At 38.5% G+C, this 15,564-nt stretch overlaps 1 protein-coding gene across 1 annotated transcript in view; it reads right to left on the minus strand.

The window, feature by feature from the left end:
• pdzd7a (PDZ domain containing 7a) overlaps positions 1 to 15,114 on the minus strand; it is a 28,706-nt gene extending 13,592 nt beyond the window's left edge. The window contains exons 1-11 of the mRNA XM_048204235.1: positions 14,946 to 15,114; positions 12,031 to 12,728; positions 10,864 to 11,001; positions 10,533 to 10,707; positions 8,417 to 8,593; positions 8,149 to 8,296; positions 6,590 to 6,650; positions 5,220 to 5,681; positions 3,107 to 3,313; positions 607 to 782; positions 74 to 165 (exon numbers count right to left, since the gene is read on the minus strand). Coding sequence (XP_048060192.1) covers positions 74 to 165; positions 607 to 782; positions 3,107 to 3,313; positions 5,220 to 5,681; positions 6,590 to 6,650; positions 8,149 to 8,296; positions 8,417 to 8,593; positions 10,533 to 10,707; positions 10,864 to 11,001; positions 12,031 to 12,214 — 1,820 coding nt within the window. The 5' untranslated portion in view covers positions 12,215 to 12,728; positions 14,946 to 15,114. The remainder of the gene's footprint in view (positions 1 to 73; positions 166 to 606; positions 783 to 3,106; positions 3,314 to 5,219; positions 5,682 to 6,589; positions 6,651 to 8,148; positions 8,297 to 8,416; positions 8,594 to 10,532; positions 10,708 to 10,863; positions 11,002 to 12,030; positions 12,729 to 14,945) is intronic.
• Positions 15,115 to 15,564: the final 450 nt, after the last annotated feature.

A 15,564-nucleotide genomic window follows, 5' to 3' on the forward strand; every position in this document is an offset into this window, starting at 1 on the left:
TGACAGCATGAATGGTGTAAACACATGCAGCAGTTATATGAGTGAAGTAGGCTGGCATTGTAATACTCCTCACCTGATCTCCCTCAGCAGCAGAAGCTTCTCAGGCTTGTCCAAGATGGCCAGCAGGGGGCGCACCAGATCCTCAACCACACGCTCAACCAGAAACTAAAGAACAGGTAGAAGAGATGCCCTAGTTACATTGTGAACTTTTGGAGTCAGCGATTTAGTCCAGATAATGTGTACTAATCGCAAGCACTGGGTTCAGACAGTTTAAATCTCACCAAATTTGTCTAAAGCATGAAGCATTCTTGCAATTTAAGGCTGTCAATAAAGTACTACACAGCAGGTTTGAACCTCAACTAATGTCTGCTGGTATTTCAAGAAGATAACTCCTGAATTGATCTTTGTGTTGTGTCAAAGTGTGAAACTGTTAATAGTAGAGCTTGGATGATCTGGACCACTTGATCTCAATACTAAATGGCAAGGCAAATTCATATTTTATAAGCATGACCGGCAGCCAGATACATTTGGAATATGGATAAAGTATCTGTATAAAGTCATAAATGAGACATAAATTCCACCTCAGCAGACTTTTAGCTGACTCACCCTTTTACAGTGTCTCATGACAGCAGCCACCTCATCCTCACTGAGCAGCTTACGAGCCATGTCCTCCAACATGGCCATGGTCTCCGGGCTGGGGACGGCGCTGTGCTCCCTCATACCAGCACGAGTCTCTCTGGGAGAACTCAGCAGGTTAATTATGGGTCGACCTCGCTCTTTACCTGAGGACAGAAGTGCTAGAGTCAATCTACAAGCTCTGTCCGCAATTAAAGGTCTTGTTTGCATAATAAAAAATAATAATTCTATCTGATCTTATTAGCTGCATTCGTAAACGTAATAGTAGTTAAAATATCCATTTTATGTAACTAACTGCAAATATGTCCACTATATTGTAGTGTTACAACCAGGGCTTGACATTAACATTATTGACATTATTTTTTGCTCACCCGCCACTGTGGCTAGTGGTTTTCCAAAACCACTCAGCATTTTCACTGGCCACAATTTTGACATCAATACCATAAGGGAAAAAAAACTGCCATATAGATATCTTTAAAGGTGCCGTAGAACGTCTTTTTAAAAGATGTAATATAAGTCTAAGGTGTCTCCTGAATGTGTCTGTGAAGTTTCAGCTCAAAATACCCCATAGATTTTTTTAAATTAATTTTTTTAACTGCCTATTTTGGGGCATCATTAAATATGAGCCGATTTAGGCTGCGGCCCCTTTAAATTCTCACGCTCCCCGCCCACAGAGCTCGCGCTTGCCTTAAACAGTGCATAAACAAAGTTCACACAGCTAATATAACCCTCAAAATGGATCTTTACAAAGTGTTCGTCATGCAACATGTCTAATTGCGTAAGTATGGTATTTATTTGGATGTTTACATTTGATTCTGAATGAGTTTGATAGTGCTCCGTGGCTAAAGCTAACATTACACACTGTTGGAGAGATTTATAAAGAATGAAGTTGTGTTTATGAATTATACAGACTGCAAGTGTTTAAAAATGAAAATAGCGACGGCTCTTGTCTCCGTGAATACAGTAATAAACGATGGTAACTTTAACCACATTTAACAGTACATTAGAAACATGCAAACGAAACATTTAGAAAGACAATTTACAAATATCACTAAAAATATCATGTTATCATGGATCATGTCAGTTATTATTGCTCCATCTGCTATTTTTCGCTGTTGCCCTTACTTGCTTACCTAGTCTGGTGATTCAGCTGTGCACAGATCCAGACGTTAATACTGGCTGCCCTTGTGTAATGCCTCGATCATGGGCTGGCATATGCAAATATTGGGGGCGTACACCCCGACTGTTGCGTAACAGTCGGTGTTATGTTGAGATTCGCCTGTTCTTCGGAGGTCTTTTAAACAAATGAGATTTATATAAGAAGGAGGAAACAATGGAGTTTGAGACTCACTCTATGTCATTTCCATGTACTGAACTCTTGTTATTCAACTATGCCGAGGTAAATAAAATTTTCAATTCAATGGCACTTTAATATTATCTCATAATTTGGCAGCAGGTATATAGGCTGCTGTCACTTTAAGACCGGATGCATGGATCCATTATACTGTTACACATGCGTTTTCTTTCTCAACTGTTTACGTTCACTTAAAACATAACTGACTGTGTTTATGTGAATACTTGCCAAGACCTGCATTTTGACATTATTTTGTGTGTATTTGACTGTTTAAGCGCAATAAGCAATGCAAAAGAATTCAATTTAGTAGCGAGAGGTGGCATTATGTGCGTGTACTTTGGGTGTGAGAACAAAATCTGCAGAAATTAGTAAAATTATGCACAATACATGCAATCCCACACTGAAATTCAAGTCCTGTAACAACAACAATCTGGAGCAAATGAAACAAGTGAGTGAGGGAAGGTGGGCCTGTGTGTCACTGATATAAGAGATATAAGAGAGCGAGAAAGAGCAGCTGGTATTGTGTATATATTCTGCGGAAAATGAGTATTGGAAGCATTTCAGACATTTCGGTGATCGAAAAATCAATATTTTTGACAACACTATATTGTTTATTATTTCATATACCTTTTTATTAGACTATAATTGAAAATTGTATATTATATATAAAATTTAACCCACCAAAGTGGCTAGTAGGAGTGACTGCGTTACACACCACGTGAATTCCACCCGCATTTGGCGGGTTGGTGGGTGTTAATGTCAAGCCCTGGTTACAGCATTACAAAAAGACCACTATGCTTTGTTAATATGCGCTTTGAATTGGCAAATCTGACTGTCTGACAAGCTGCGATTAGCTTTGAGTTTTCAGTGAGTTTCTAAGTCTGTCTCTGTGTGTTGCTGCAGTAGGCACTGTATAGAAGACAACAATCATTAGCTGAGGAAAACCACAGGGGTTAGACTCAAGGCCACTCCAAGGGAATTACTGCAGATCCATGTACAGTAAAGCAGCTCTCTGATTTAGCCTCTTTAAAAACTCATTATACTGCTTTCTGGCATTTCAAATGCAAATATCCGTCTCTGCCTTTGGTCTCAGCTATTCCTCAGCTATGGACTCACCCGGTTCGTTATCTAAATGTTTTGGGGATTTGGATCTTCCTCTGTGTCCATCCCCAGTCCCGGTGTCCTTCCTGTCTCTGGAAGATGACCTTTCCCTCCTGCGTCCACTTTTAAAGAGCAGGCTGACAAAGGTTTTGGAGCGCTGCAGGGTGCTTCCCTCTTTGTCTACCTTGTTCTTCTGATGTTTACTTTTCTTCTGCTTGTCCTCTGATTAACATTCAAACAGAAACATGTAAGAAATGTTTAGCAATTAGCAATTTTAGCTATATTGAATAGATAAATATTACAAGGTAAGCACCAAAGTGATAAAAAAACATGAATTATAGGTGGCAAAGGTTGCAAGTTCAGTCCTGAACAATGGTGGCCCATGCAGAAACCGGAGAGTTAATGAGATCACAATCTTGCTTCATTGCTACTGTGCCCTCGAGCAGGGCATTTAACCCCAGGTCACTCCAGGGCAAGAGCACTAGAAATGTTTAAGTTGAAAAACACCTGCTGAATACTCACAAAGCCTGTCAAGTACAAATTGGTGTCATTTTTCATAAAATATTTGAAATATTGATTCATTTTTCATTAGAAAAATATATATTTTGCATAAAGAATTGTATATTTTAAGGCCATTTCTTATTGCTGCCATGTGACTTGTTTCAATTGTCTAGTATTTATACATCAAGGTAGTAATAAAGATTTTTTTCTGGTTACACTTTATATCAATAGTCTACTTTAGATATTCTACCAACTAGAAGTAACTTTGCAATTACATGTCATCTTACTCTTCAACTCTCATTAAAATATCAGTAGGTTGTTAGGGTTAGGATTAGTAGAATAAGTTAACATATACTTGCAAAGTTACAGTAGAATGTCTGTTGGAGGACCATCAAAATAAAGTGTTAGCAGATATTAAGCAGACAGTCTACTAATACTTTAACGACTAGGAGTTGACACGTAGTAGCAAAGTTATTTATAGTTAGTAGAATGTTTAAAGTGGACTATCGAAATAAAGTTTATATTAATTTGTTACATTTTTATTCTGGAAACTTTAATGAACATTGGGGGAAATGTACAGAGCTCAAAATATAAGAATTCGTTCAGTTGGCCGGAAGTGATGGTTCATAATTTAAAAAGTTTAAAATATTAGTATTTTTCTCACAGATCTATTGTTTCACTTTGAAAGACATCAACTGGGGTTGTATGGATTAACATCATATTCACTTTGTGTGGTTTTTGAAGAGTCAACTTTGGAGGTCCCATACACTTGCATTATATGGACTCAAAGATGGATTATTCACCTAAAGAGAGAACATCTGGGACGGTATAAGGGTGAGTAAATGATTAGATAATTTTCATTTTTGGATAGAGTTTCACTTTAATAAGTCATGGGAACAAATTGTTAAACTGTGGCCACGTTTTTTTTTTTTTTTAACGTGTTACTGGGTTAAACCAGGTTTGTAGAAATGTGCATAAAGTCACACAAGAAAAGTTAATGGTGCTAAAATAGGCTTTAGTTCTTATTTTTCTATTTTTGATTTGGGGTAAAATACGACCTGGACGTATCCCAAGAAGAGCCTGTTATGCTAAGTTGTGATTGAACGTATTTATTAAAGGCCACAAACCCTCTAGTCATTTATCTCAGTGTGAGGTATTAAGCCTGGCAAATAAAACAGGATGATATACACTTTGCTGTGTGGATTTTGAGCATACATTTCTCATGGCATCAGATTCTCCAGTCTGAACCGTTAATCTTTCACTGGGAGATCCCATGCAGTAATGCTGATGCATTATGCATTCCACCAAGTTCATTTAAATGCAGATACAATGGCAGCACACTGCTATATATTTGACAAACAGACGTAGGAGTGTGGCTCTAAAGGTCAATTGCTGGTTTTCGACAATGCATTTTCTATTCTGAGCAGAGCTTCCACAGCATGGTGTGTGTATCAAATAACCCAAGATCCTCATCACTGATCTGGTTGTGACCTTGGGCCTGGGCTCTACAACTGAGATATGAGTTACATCAGTAACACAGAGAGAGGACGGCCTTGTGTAGCTCACCTCATTTTGATTCACAGCCTTTTGACTCATTTTTTATCACTTCAAAGCAGCCTTACTATACCTGACACAGTGATGTGACTCTGGGATCGGCGAATGGGTTTCCGAGGCTTGCTGAGAGCCATCAGGACTGCCGTTTTAGGGGATTCCAGAGTCTCTTTATCCCCAGCAGAGAAGGTCCTTGTCCGAGAGTGGCTGGTTGCGCTCCGGATCGCGGTGTCTTTCAACAGGACAGTTTCGCCAACTGTTCGGCTGGTTTCTGTGGTTATGACCCTACTGGCTTTCGATGTGGTGTCAAGCTCCTGTGGGTCGGTCTGGATGGCGGTCTCTATCCGTTCAGAGCTGGGCCGGCGTGAGCGGTCCTCGGTGGAGATACAGACATCCACCATCTCTGAGCCGAATGCAGGAGGGAACATGACCTGCGAGAGGCCGCTGAGAGAGCTAACCGGCGTTCCGGAAGAGAGAGAGGAAGTGGAGGAGTAGGAGTCTGAACCCTGGGATGAAGAGGGCTGACCTCCATTAGCCACTGAGAGGAAAAAAGAGACACTTTCATGTAATGTTTTTAGAGACTGGAGGTCTGTGGTCCACTTCATAACACTTGAGAATTTAGATATACAGTACAGCACCAGTCATGCCCAAAAAAGTCTTATTTTCTTTAGGTCAAGGTTAATCTCGCCCTACACTGAAAACAACTGGTAACATATGTGAACTGCACTCATTCAAGCACTCATTAATGATTTAATCACTGAATCCATCTAAATACATTGATTTATACCAACAAAACAAATTATGTTTTGTGTTAAATCAGGTAGAAATAGATATTTAAGGTAACAATTGCAATCACTTTTTACAGTGAAAGGCACCAAATGAGCCAGAACTGCCACTGATACTCCCAAAAATAAAATAAAATAAATAAAATAAAATAAAAGCATAACAAATAAAGCAACAGACATGAAGCCTAATAAATATTAATCAAAGCCCTGATGCACTTTTGCATCTGAATGAACATATTAATGTCAGTAGTGTTAAATATGGAGCAGAATTACATGAGCTTCTGTCCTGCAACCTAAATACCCCTGAATCACCCTGATGCTACAAACATGCACAATCCCAGACGACTTATCCGAATATGAACATTATGGTCTAATCCGTAGCTATTTTCATACACCGCCATCCATATTAAATGGAAAACAGAGAATCAGAGGGCAGTGAAAAATCTGGCTTGGCATGTGGTCGGTTGGTGTTCAGCTTTAATCTGGAGATGGACCGTCCCGGTGCACACCATCAATTTAATTATGAAAAATGGGTTTCTAACACAAGATACAAGTGCAAATGAGTGGGTCACACAAAGCACGCAACATATCCTTTAATATATTTACAGTAATTAACAAATTAAATATTAAATAGTGAGGTTTGCAGGTAATGTTTACATACATTTATTAAGCCAACTGTACTCCGCCACCATCTCCTTGTAAGCAGGATATCGGCCAGCCTCCTAGGACAGGATATTACACAAGACGTAATCACAGTCAGAAAAGGATATACAGCCTTAATTACATTGTATACAAGTTCAAATGTCCTGTGTTGGATATAGTTCATTATGCAAATCTAGTCTAAACAGCCTAAAATGACTAAAAAACTGCATTTTCCACTAGACAAGTCAGGAGGATATGATTTTAATGCCCAAGGTGTATGCTGACCTCACTATGGACTCTCATGAGGTCACAGTAAGTTTGTTCCTCTATAAACATAAACAAACTTGAACACCATTAAGATGATGGTAGGTGGCAGCTTTATATGCCTTGTAGGAAAATAAGTCACTGTGAGGACAGATATCATACAGGAGCTGGATTCAAACAGACTGCAACAGAGTTCCTTTTCTTCTTTTGTGCTGATCCTTGTCTGACATTTTCTCACATTGTCACTTCATTTATCACCAGCAGAGCTCAAACTTACCACCACGAAGTGGCATCAATAGCTAACAAAGCAGGCATTTAGCAGCCCTATGTACTTATAGCGCCGCTGCAGGTTTGATAGGGCCTTGCCATGGGGGCAATGAGAAAAGGCCATAAAACGAGGCTTTCTGCTGATTATAACTTGATCCCTAAGGCCTGGTGAATAATGCACACCCGCTGGCTGTTTTTCACAGGTGGAACCTGAGCTCTGCCTGAGTAAAGCGAGCAACCAGGAATGTGACGGCTAAATGCCAGCTGTCTGCTTTGCTATGCTTTCTCACTCCTAGACGCAATAAGAGGCTGTGTTGCTTAACATGCTGTGGTGGCAATTAATATGCCACAGCACTTTGGAAATCATTTGTCTTGATAAACTAACATGTTTTATAAGTTTTCCACAGATAGAACATCAGAAGATGCTGCATCACTGAACTATGACATTACATTATTTCTCCATTTTATTCTGAAATATTTTGTTAATATCTATCTATCTATCTATACAACAAAATTATGGGGTCAGTAAGATATTTAAATGTATTTAAAATAGGTCTCTTTTGCACACTGGATTTATATGATGGAAACTACAGTAAATACAGTAATATTCTGAAATATTATTACAATTTAAAATAATGGTTTTCTATTTTAACATATTTTAAAATGTAATTTAGACCAAGCTGAATTTTCAGCATCATTACTCCAGTCTTCAGTGTCATCCTTCAGAAATCATTCTAATATGCTGATTTGCTGCTCAAAAACATTTATTATTATTATCAATGTTGAAAACAGTTGTGCTGCTTAATATGTTGTAGAATGTTCAGGATTACTGGATTAATAGAAAGTTCAAAAGAACAACATTTATTAGAAATAAATATATGTTGTAACAATGTTGTAAACGTTTCTTTTGCTCAATACAAAGCATTCTCAATTAAAGAATTAATAAAAAAAAAAAAACTTTTTGAACAGTAGCACACCCACAGACATATATATATATATATATATATATATATATATATATATATATATATATAGACAGATTCTCACCTTGATGGTCAGCATCACATGGGTGTGACTCTTTAGCACTTCTACTGCATTGCTGTGTGTGATGTCCTCAAAACTCACTCCATTGGCTGCCAGAATCTGATCCCCCATTTTAATTCCATTTTGCTCTGCCAGGCCACCAGGGTCCAGCCTCATCACAAAAGCAAACAAATCATCACATGAATAAAGTTAAACAATTAGCCATAACATCTAGGCAACAGTTTTCAGACATGGACATTTATCCTCCAAACGCCTGGTCATTACGTCTTACTTTGAGACATAGATGCCCAGGCCAAACTCTTTGCCTCCACGGATGTTGAAGCCCAGGCAGTAGTCATCTGAGGTTGTGTAAAGATGCACTATTCTGCGCAGGGCTCCGTCTGAACTGGCCTCTGAAGGTGTGCGACCACTTTCTTCCACTACCATCCTTCGGTGGATCAGATCTACCCTGCATACAGTACATAAATTTATATATATTTAATAAGCAAATAAGTTGCACAATAATCTCAGTTATACTACAAAATAACAACAATTCAAATAAGGTTTGGGGTCAGTAAGATTTTCTTTCTTTCTTTCTTTCTTTCTTTCTTTCTTTCTTTCTTTCTTTCTTTCTTTCTTTCTTTCTTTCTTTCTTTCTTTCTATTTCCCAAGGATGCATTAAATGTGACAGTAAAGCCATTTACATTGTTACAAAAGATTTATATTTCAAATAAATGTTGTTCTTGAACTTTCTATTCATTAAAAAATCATGTTTTCCACAAAAATATTAAAGGTGCAATGTGTAAATTTTAGGAAGATCTAAAATAATATACATAACTATATTTTCAGTGGTGTATAAAGACATTACATAATGAACCGTTATGTTTTTATTACCTTAGAATGAGCCATTTCTATCTACATACACCACGGGTCCCCTTACATGTTAAGATGCCATTTTGCGCCGGCATGTTTCTACAGTAGCCCTAAACGGACAAACTGCGTTTGTTTGACTGGCTACTCTCTTCTGTCTCAGAGGACGACATCTTTGTCCTGTGACCGTAGCTTCTCTATCTTGCAATTTGCAACCACTAAATGCAGCTAAAATTTACACACTGCACCTTTAAGTAGCAGTAGAACTGTTTTCAACACTGATAATAATAACAAATGTTTCTTGAGCACCAAATCAGCATATTAGAATGGTTTCTGAAGGACCATGTGACACTGAAGACTGAAATAAATTACATTTATTTATCTATGTAATTTACAATTTCTGCACTTCTAGCGTGACCAAACAGAATTTTCCCATTCTTTCATTGGTCAGATAAACAGATAACCCCGCCCAGAACTCTCAAACAAACGCCACTGGTTCCATGTTGCTGGATCCAGCCACAGTGTTTAAACGTTGAGGAAATCATCATACAAATGGTTTACTTATAGTTGTCTCTGCATATTAAGTTAAGACAGAAGAAAGTATTTTAATATAAAAAATTACAAACATCACCATTAATATACTATACACAAGCACAAACACAAACTTTCAGGTGGACACACATATACTTCTGTAATAAACTTGCTCGCTCTACTATCAGTTAATGAAATGGCTGAGAAGACCACTGAGGTAACTCTACCACCGCTGTATGTTGAAACAGAACCTCAAGGAAAAGATAACAAGCAAAGGCCAAGAGTCACAGGGTTTCCACCCCGTTAGTCAAGGCAGGGGGGCGGCAGCCCATCCCTATTCTCTCCTTATCTTAGTTCAGTCATTCTAATTAAACCCCATCATTAAGCACATCTGCAACAAATAAACACCAAAAGAAAATCTAAATGTTCCAGGACAAAACACACTCTTTTGTAATGAGCTGTCAAAGGGTATTTGAAAACCTTAAACCTTCTCTTACACGCTTGAATGGACAAAAACTCAGACAAGTATGCCAAAATGCCCGCTTTGTTGAGTATCCTCATACGCGCAGTTTTAAATGAGATAAAATAAAGTCTTAAATGAGCGTAAAGAGTTGTGAGGACATCAGATCTTAAAGTGACAGCAGCCTAATAAACCTGATGCTGTGATGTGTGTCATTCATGTTAATTAAAGAACAAAATACAAAGAGAAAATCACTCACTGCTCTTGTCTGAATAACTTTTGTAGCTTTAATAAAGATTAATATATATTTAATGTATAATTTATGCAGTGAAGACTAGTTTATAGCAGAAAAAGCAGAGGAAATATCTTGGCCAATATGGGGGGCTTTGAATAAATGTGTTGGACAATGGGAGCCATTGAGAACCACTGGTGCATTGGAAACATTACTAACAACGTTCAGCCTAAAAGAATGCATTTAGCCTTATATAAAAACATACAAAATAGCAAATCAAGTTCAAACAAAGACATAAAAACTTTAACCACTTACCATGTAGTCTTCTCTTTTGAATAGCGAATCCCAGGCACCTTCCCCACACGTCTTACCACCATGCGCAGACGATTGTTTCCCGTCAGGACTTTCACAGCACTGCTCATGGTGATGCTCTCCAGACTTATGCCATTCACCTCGACCAGCTTATCCCCAACACACAAGCCTGCCAACTCTGAAGTGTGGAATGAGGAAACAAAATAATGGATTTGACATTTATTGATAGCCTATACATATATACCTTGATGTAACATATTTTGGAATAAGAATTTTAGATGGAAATCTCAGTCTTGTGTCATCATGCATTATTCTGCTGTCAGGGGTACAGTACCTGCAGTGCTGTCATCCTCCACCTTGCTGACAAAGATTCCAAGGCCGTGTTCAGAGCCTCCCCGCACACTGAAGCCCAGTCTGCCATCCTCACTTTTGTCTACAGTAATTGTGTGAATGTCTTCACTGTCATCCCCACCTACAGTGCACGACAAGAAACACAAATAGAAGGAAGAGGTGAAAACAAATTCTTAATTCAAAGTTCTTTCATAGATTCCATTTTTACTCCTTAGCAAAGAGTTTCATGTAATGAAACTGCTGCAGTGCAAGTACAGGAATTTTCTACTGCCAATACATACGCTGGTACACTGCTGTGCATATATAAGACATACTGCTGCTGCACAAATTACATATATATAATTACCCATACCAGATCTATACAGGTGGAGCTGGGGAAGGTGGAGGGTTTCGGAGAAACTTTAAAAGCACGCTGCAAACTGTAGTGAATGCTAACCAGCCATTTAAATGTTGTGAGCAGCAAGCTCATTGCCTGCAGATGCATGCATGAACCCATCAACTTGTGTCAAGTAGTTAACGTTGTGAATGTCATCAGTTTGCATTAAGGACCCATCAGCCTGTGCCATCTAGAGTTTCTCTAGACATAAAATGTGACGATGCCAGCGTTTTCTCCAGCATTTCCCCCTCTGATTGGCCATTGTGTTCATGTGCTCAACAGATATGTCTGTGATTAGCTACAATGATTCACAATTACAATTCACAAAGCGCTTACAGATACACACAAGGGCGTTTGAAAGCAGGCGTCTATCAGCAGATCCCTAATATATCCGCTGATAGACGCCTGCTTTCAAACTCTCCCGTGTGTATCTGTGTAAGCGTTTGGTGAAGAGCATCAAAGATGTCTATTTACAACATGTTTTTGAAGCGGTGAGCCATCATAGACATATCTGTTGAGCATGTGAACACAATGGCCAATCAGAGAATGCGCTCAACAGCACTCAAAATGCTAAGGGTGAATGCTGGTGTCGCCACATTTTGGTACCGAAGTCGGTACTTTTGACAACCCACTACCAAATAATACCAATTTGACCCCAATTCGACAAAACGTAAAAAATAGATATGATTCACTAGATATGATCACTGCCATGAGAGTGTGTTGGTTACCTGTATCTATATCATGTGAAGGTGCAAATTCTTGTTGGAAACTCACCATCGACAGGCGAGTTGATGATGATGACCCTGCCCATAGGGGAGGAAGATCTCACTCCTCTCTGGCGCTGCTGCTTCTTGTGCAGGTAGCGTGGGAGAGTAGAGGTGCCCGAGGGCCCTGGCTGGGCACTGGGATGAGCCCCATTCGTCATGTCTTTGCGTGCCGCGTCAGACGAATGAGCCATGGCAAAGTGCCGACCTCCCCTCTGACCCTCATCCAGGGCCTGAGCACTTAAAGGAAAGACGGGTGGAGTGGGAAAACTAGAGGTCCAGTGGGTCGATACCAGTCACGAGGGTTACAGTCCACAGGATTAGTTCCACAAAAGGAAACTCAGCTGCAATGGTGCAGGAAGAAACTGCAATGGATCCAGCATTGTTCACTTTAGGTTACAAGCCATACAGTGATGCATCTTCATAGAGTGAATTGATCCAAAGGAATCCTACATAATTATAATCATTTTATAAAACAGCTGATAAACAAATTCTATTATCCAAGCAGTGGCAAAGCAAAGTGTATCCTTATGTGCATTGTTCGGAAGAGAGGAGGATGTATAACAGTGGCTCAGGTCTTTTTGTTGAGTTGTAAGTCTGCCGGTTAGACTGGGGCATTGGGCTGGAGTCCCTCCTCACTGCTAGTGGAGCTTTGCTTGGCAGGAGTCAGTCATCTGGTCCTCCCAGGCCTCAGTGTCTCACCTTTACCTGCCAGTGATCCAAGACGACAGAGAAAGATCTGTGAGAACCCAGCCGCGCAATGAGTAATTTCCCATGGGAGGTAAAGTGATATCAGCAATTATTGCATTCTGGAAAGCTAAGGGTTGCACTGTTTCCACAGCAAGAGATACTGAGCTGTCGTGGAACACTAATATGTTAGGACCTGTTTTTTTAGCCTAAGAATGCGTAATGGGTGTTGCCTCAGCAATGTAATTTACATATTATTTTTGGTAATTGATATATATATATATATATATTGAAAGTTTGTGAACCACTTGCAGAATATGTGAAAATGTGAACAAAATAACAGGGATCATACAAAATCATACAAAATGCATGTCATTTTTTATTTAGTACTGTCCTGAGTAAGATATTTTACATAAACAATGTTTAAAAAAATAGCTGAATTTATAAAAATGACCCCGTTCAAAAGTTTATATACCCTTGATTCTTAATACTGTGTGTGGTTACCTGGATGATTTACGACTTTTTTTTGTTTTGTGATGGTTGTTCATGAGTCCCTTGTTTGTCCTGACCAACGTTCCTTCAGGTTCCTTCAGCATCTTTTGCATATTTGAGCCCTTTTCAGCAGTGACTGAATGATTTTGAAATCCATATTTCCACACTGAGAACAACTGAGGGACTCAAACACAACTATTAAAAAAGGTTCAAACATTCACTGATGCTCCAGAAGGAAACACGATGCATTAAGAGTCGGGGAGAGAAAACTTTTGGAATTTGAAGATCAAGGTAAATTGTACTTAATTTGCTTTCTGGCAAACATTTAAGTGTCTGCTGTTGCTTCCGAAGGGCAGTACTAAATGAAAAAAAAAAAAGACAAAATAAGAAAAATTTGGACATCTTCATCTTGTTTCACCCCCGGCTCTTAATGCATCATGTTTCCTTCTGGAGCATCAGTGAATGTTTGAACCTTTTTTAATAGCTGTGTTTGAGTCCCTCAGTTGTCCTCAGTGTGAAAAGATGGATCTCAAAATCACACAATGCTGGAATAAAGTTCAAATATGCAAAAGATGCTGGAAATCTGAAGGATTTTTCTGAGTAATATTGGGCAGTTTAACTACTCAGAACAAACAATGGACTCGCCAGATCATCCAGGTAACCACACACAGTATTAAGAATCAGTGGTTCACAAACTTTTGAATGGGGCCATTTTAATAAATTCAGCTATTGTTTTGTCTTGTGGACCAAATGTAAACATTTTTAATGTAAAATATTTTACTCAGGACAGTACTAAATAAAAATAGCGTAGTTAATAGCGAATGTGTTCACTAGAAGAAGTGTTACGAAAGATTCTTATCAACAAGATATTGTTTACGTTTAAGAATATTTTTTAGGACTATAAAATGTGGAAAATACCAATAATAAAGAGTCAGTAGGCTAGGTGTGTCCAGGTGACCAGTATGAAAATATTTTCCCTCAGAACAGAAGAAAACAGTGTAGAATCTCCCCCAAATGAAAGTTCAGACATTTTGAGTGAGATCTGCTGCTTTCTGCCAGGATCATATAATCTGCAAAAATGGCCAGCACATTGAAATTTCTCACGTTAGTTATAGTTATCAATATTAGATTCATTTTACTGTATTTGTAAATGTAAAGTAAACAATGGTAAAAAATGTCCCAATCAGGCTGAATTCACCTAATCCTTTACCCTTAAAGTAACGATAAAAACAGGTTTGATTCATTTTCCTTAAAGATATCCACTTAATCCAGAACGCGTTATCTTGATCCCCTATATAAGCGTTTATGTAAGTTTTTTGGGTCAGGCATTTTATGTTTAAGACAAGACACTGATGTTGACATTTTGTTATTCTTAACAGGAAGTTGGTGCTGTCGACTGACTGTGTCATCATCAGCACCTCGGACAGCGCACAGCAACAGGTTTTGAAACGCTTCAGTGAACAATATAAGACAGCATTCACAGAGATAAAGTGTTGACTTGCTCGTCGAGAGTAAATAGCCTAGCATAAATAATTCTAGGTGAGAAAATCTCACAACTATGCAAAGATCATCCTATGAGATCCTCAAGCAAAAGATGCAGTCAACAGGTTAGCAGGAAATTATTTGCAGTAAGATTCATTCTGAATAAAAAATGATTTACTTTATTTACTTATTTCACTTAGTCTGTTGTTAATATGATGCCTAAATGCAATAAAAGCAAAGTTTGATGAAGTTAAACGCCGTTACCTGTCTCCATGTTGTGCCGCATGACCTCACCTGAGACAAAGACAATATTAGCCTCCTTTAAGCCCGCCTCTCAGGGCAGGTGATTGGATTATGGAGCAGCTCAGAAGGACACTGCACTAACTCATTTGGACCAGTGGTTGATAATCGCCACTCATAGCATAAGAGTATTATATGAACAGTGGTCTTGTGGAGCAAGATCCAATTAAGTATCACGTTGGTCTGCAGTTTAGCGTCAGTCATAAAATGAAGCATATTTTAACAAGTTGTATACTTCTCTTCTTTTTTTGAGATTACATTATCTATTATGGTTAAATGGTTCAGTGTTTGATCTACTTCCAGGGAATTGTCAAACTGTGAAAGTGGATTTGTCTTAAGGATAAACTGTAAAACTGTAATTGATCCCCTTCATAGCATCAAGGAGATTGGAGCATCTTTCCTGACACTATACTGCCTTATAGTGGTCATTTAACAACACTGCAATAAATTCTGTAGGAGTTCATACCCACTTACAAACCAAATTCAGAGCAAAGAATTAAAGCAGAGTAAACTGAATTTGGCAAAAAAAAAAAAAAAAAAAAACTGAATTTGTCATGGAAATCGAGAATTGCTTCACTTTATT

The sequence above is a fragment of the Megalobrama amblycephala genome, linkage group LG10 (genome assembly GCF_018812025.1).
Source record: "Megalobrama amblycephala isolate DHTTF-2021 linkage group LG10, ASM1881202v1, whole genome shotgun sequence".
Lineage (NCBI taxonomy): Eukaryota > Metazoa > Chordata > Actinopteri > Cypriniformes > Xenocyprididae > Megalobrama > Megalobrama amblycephala.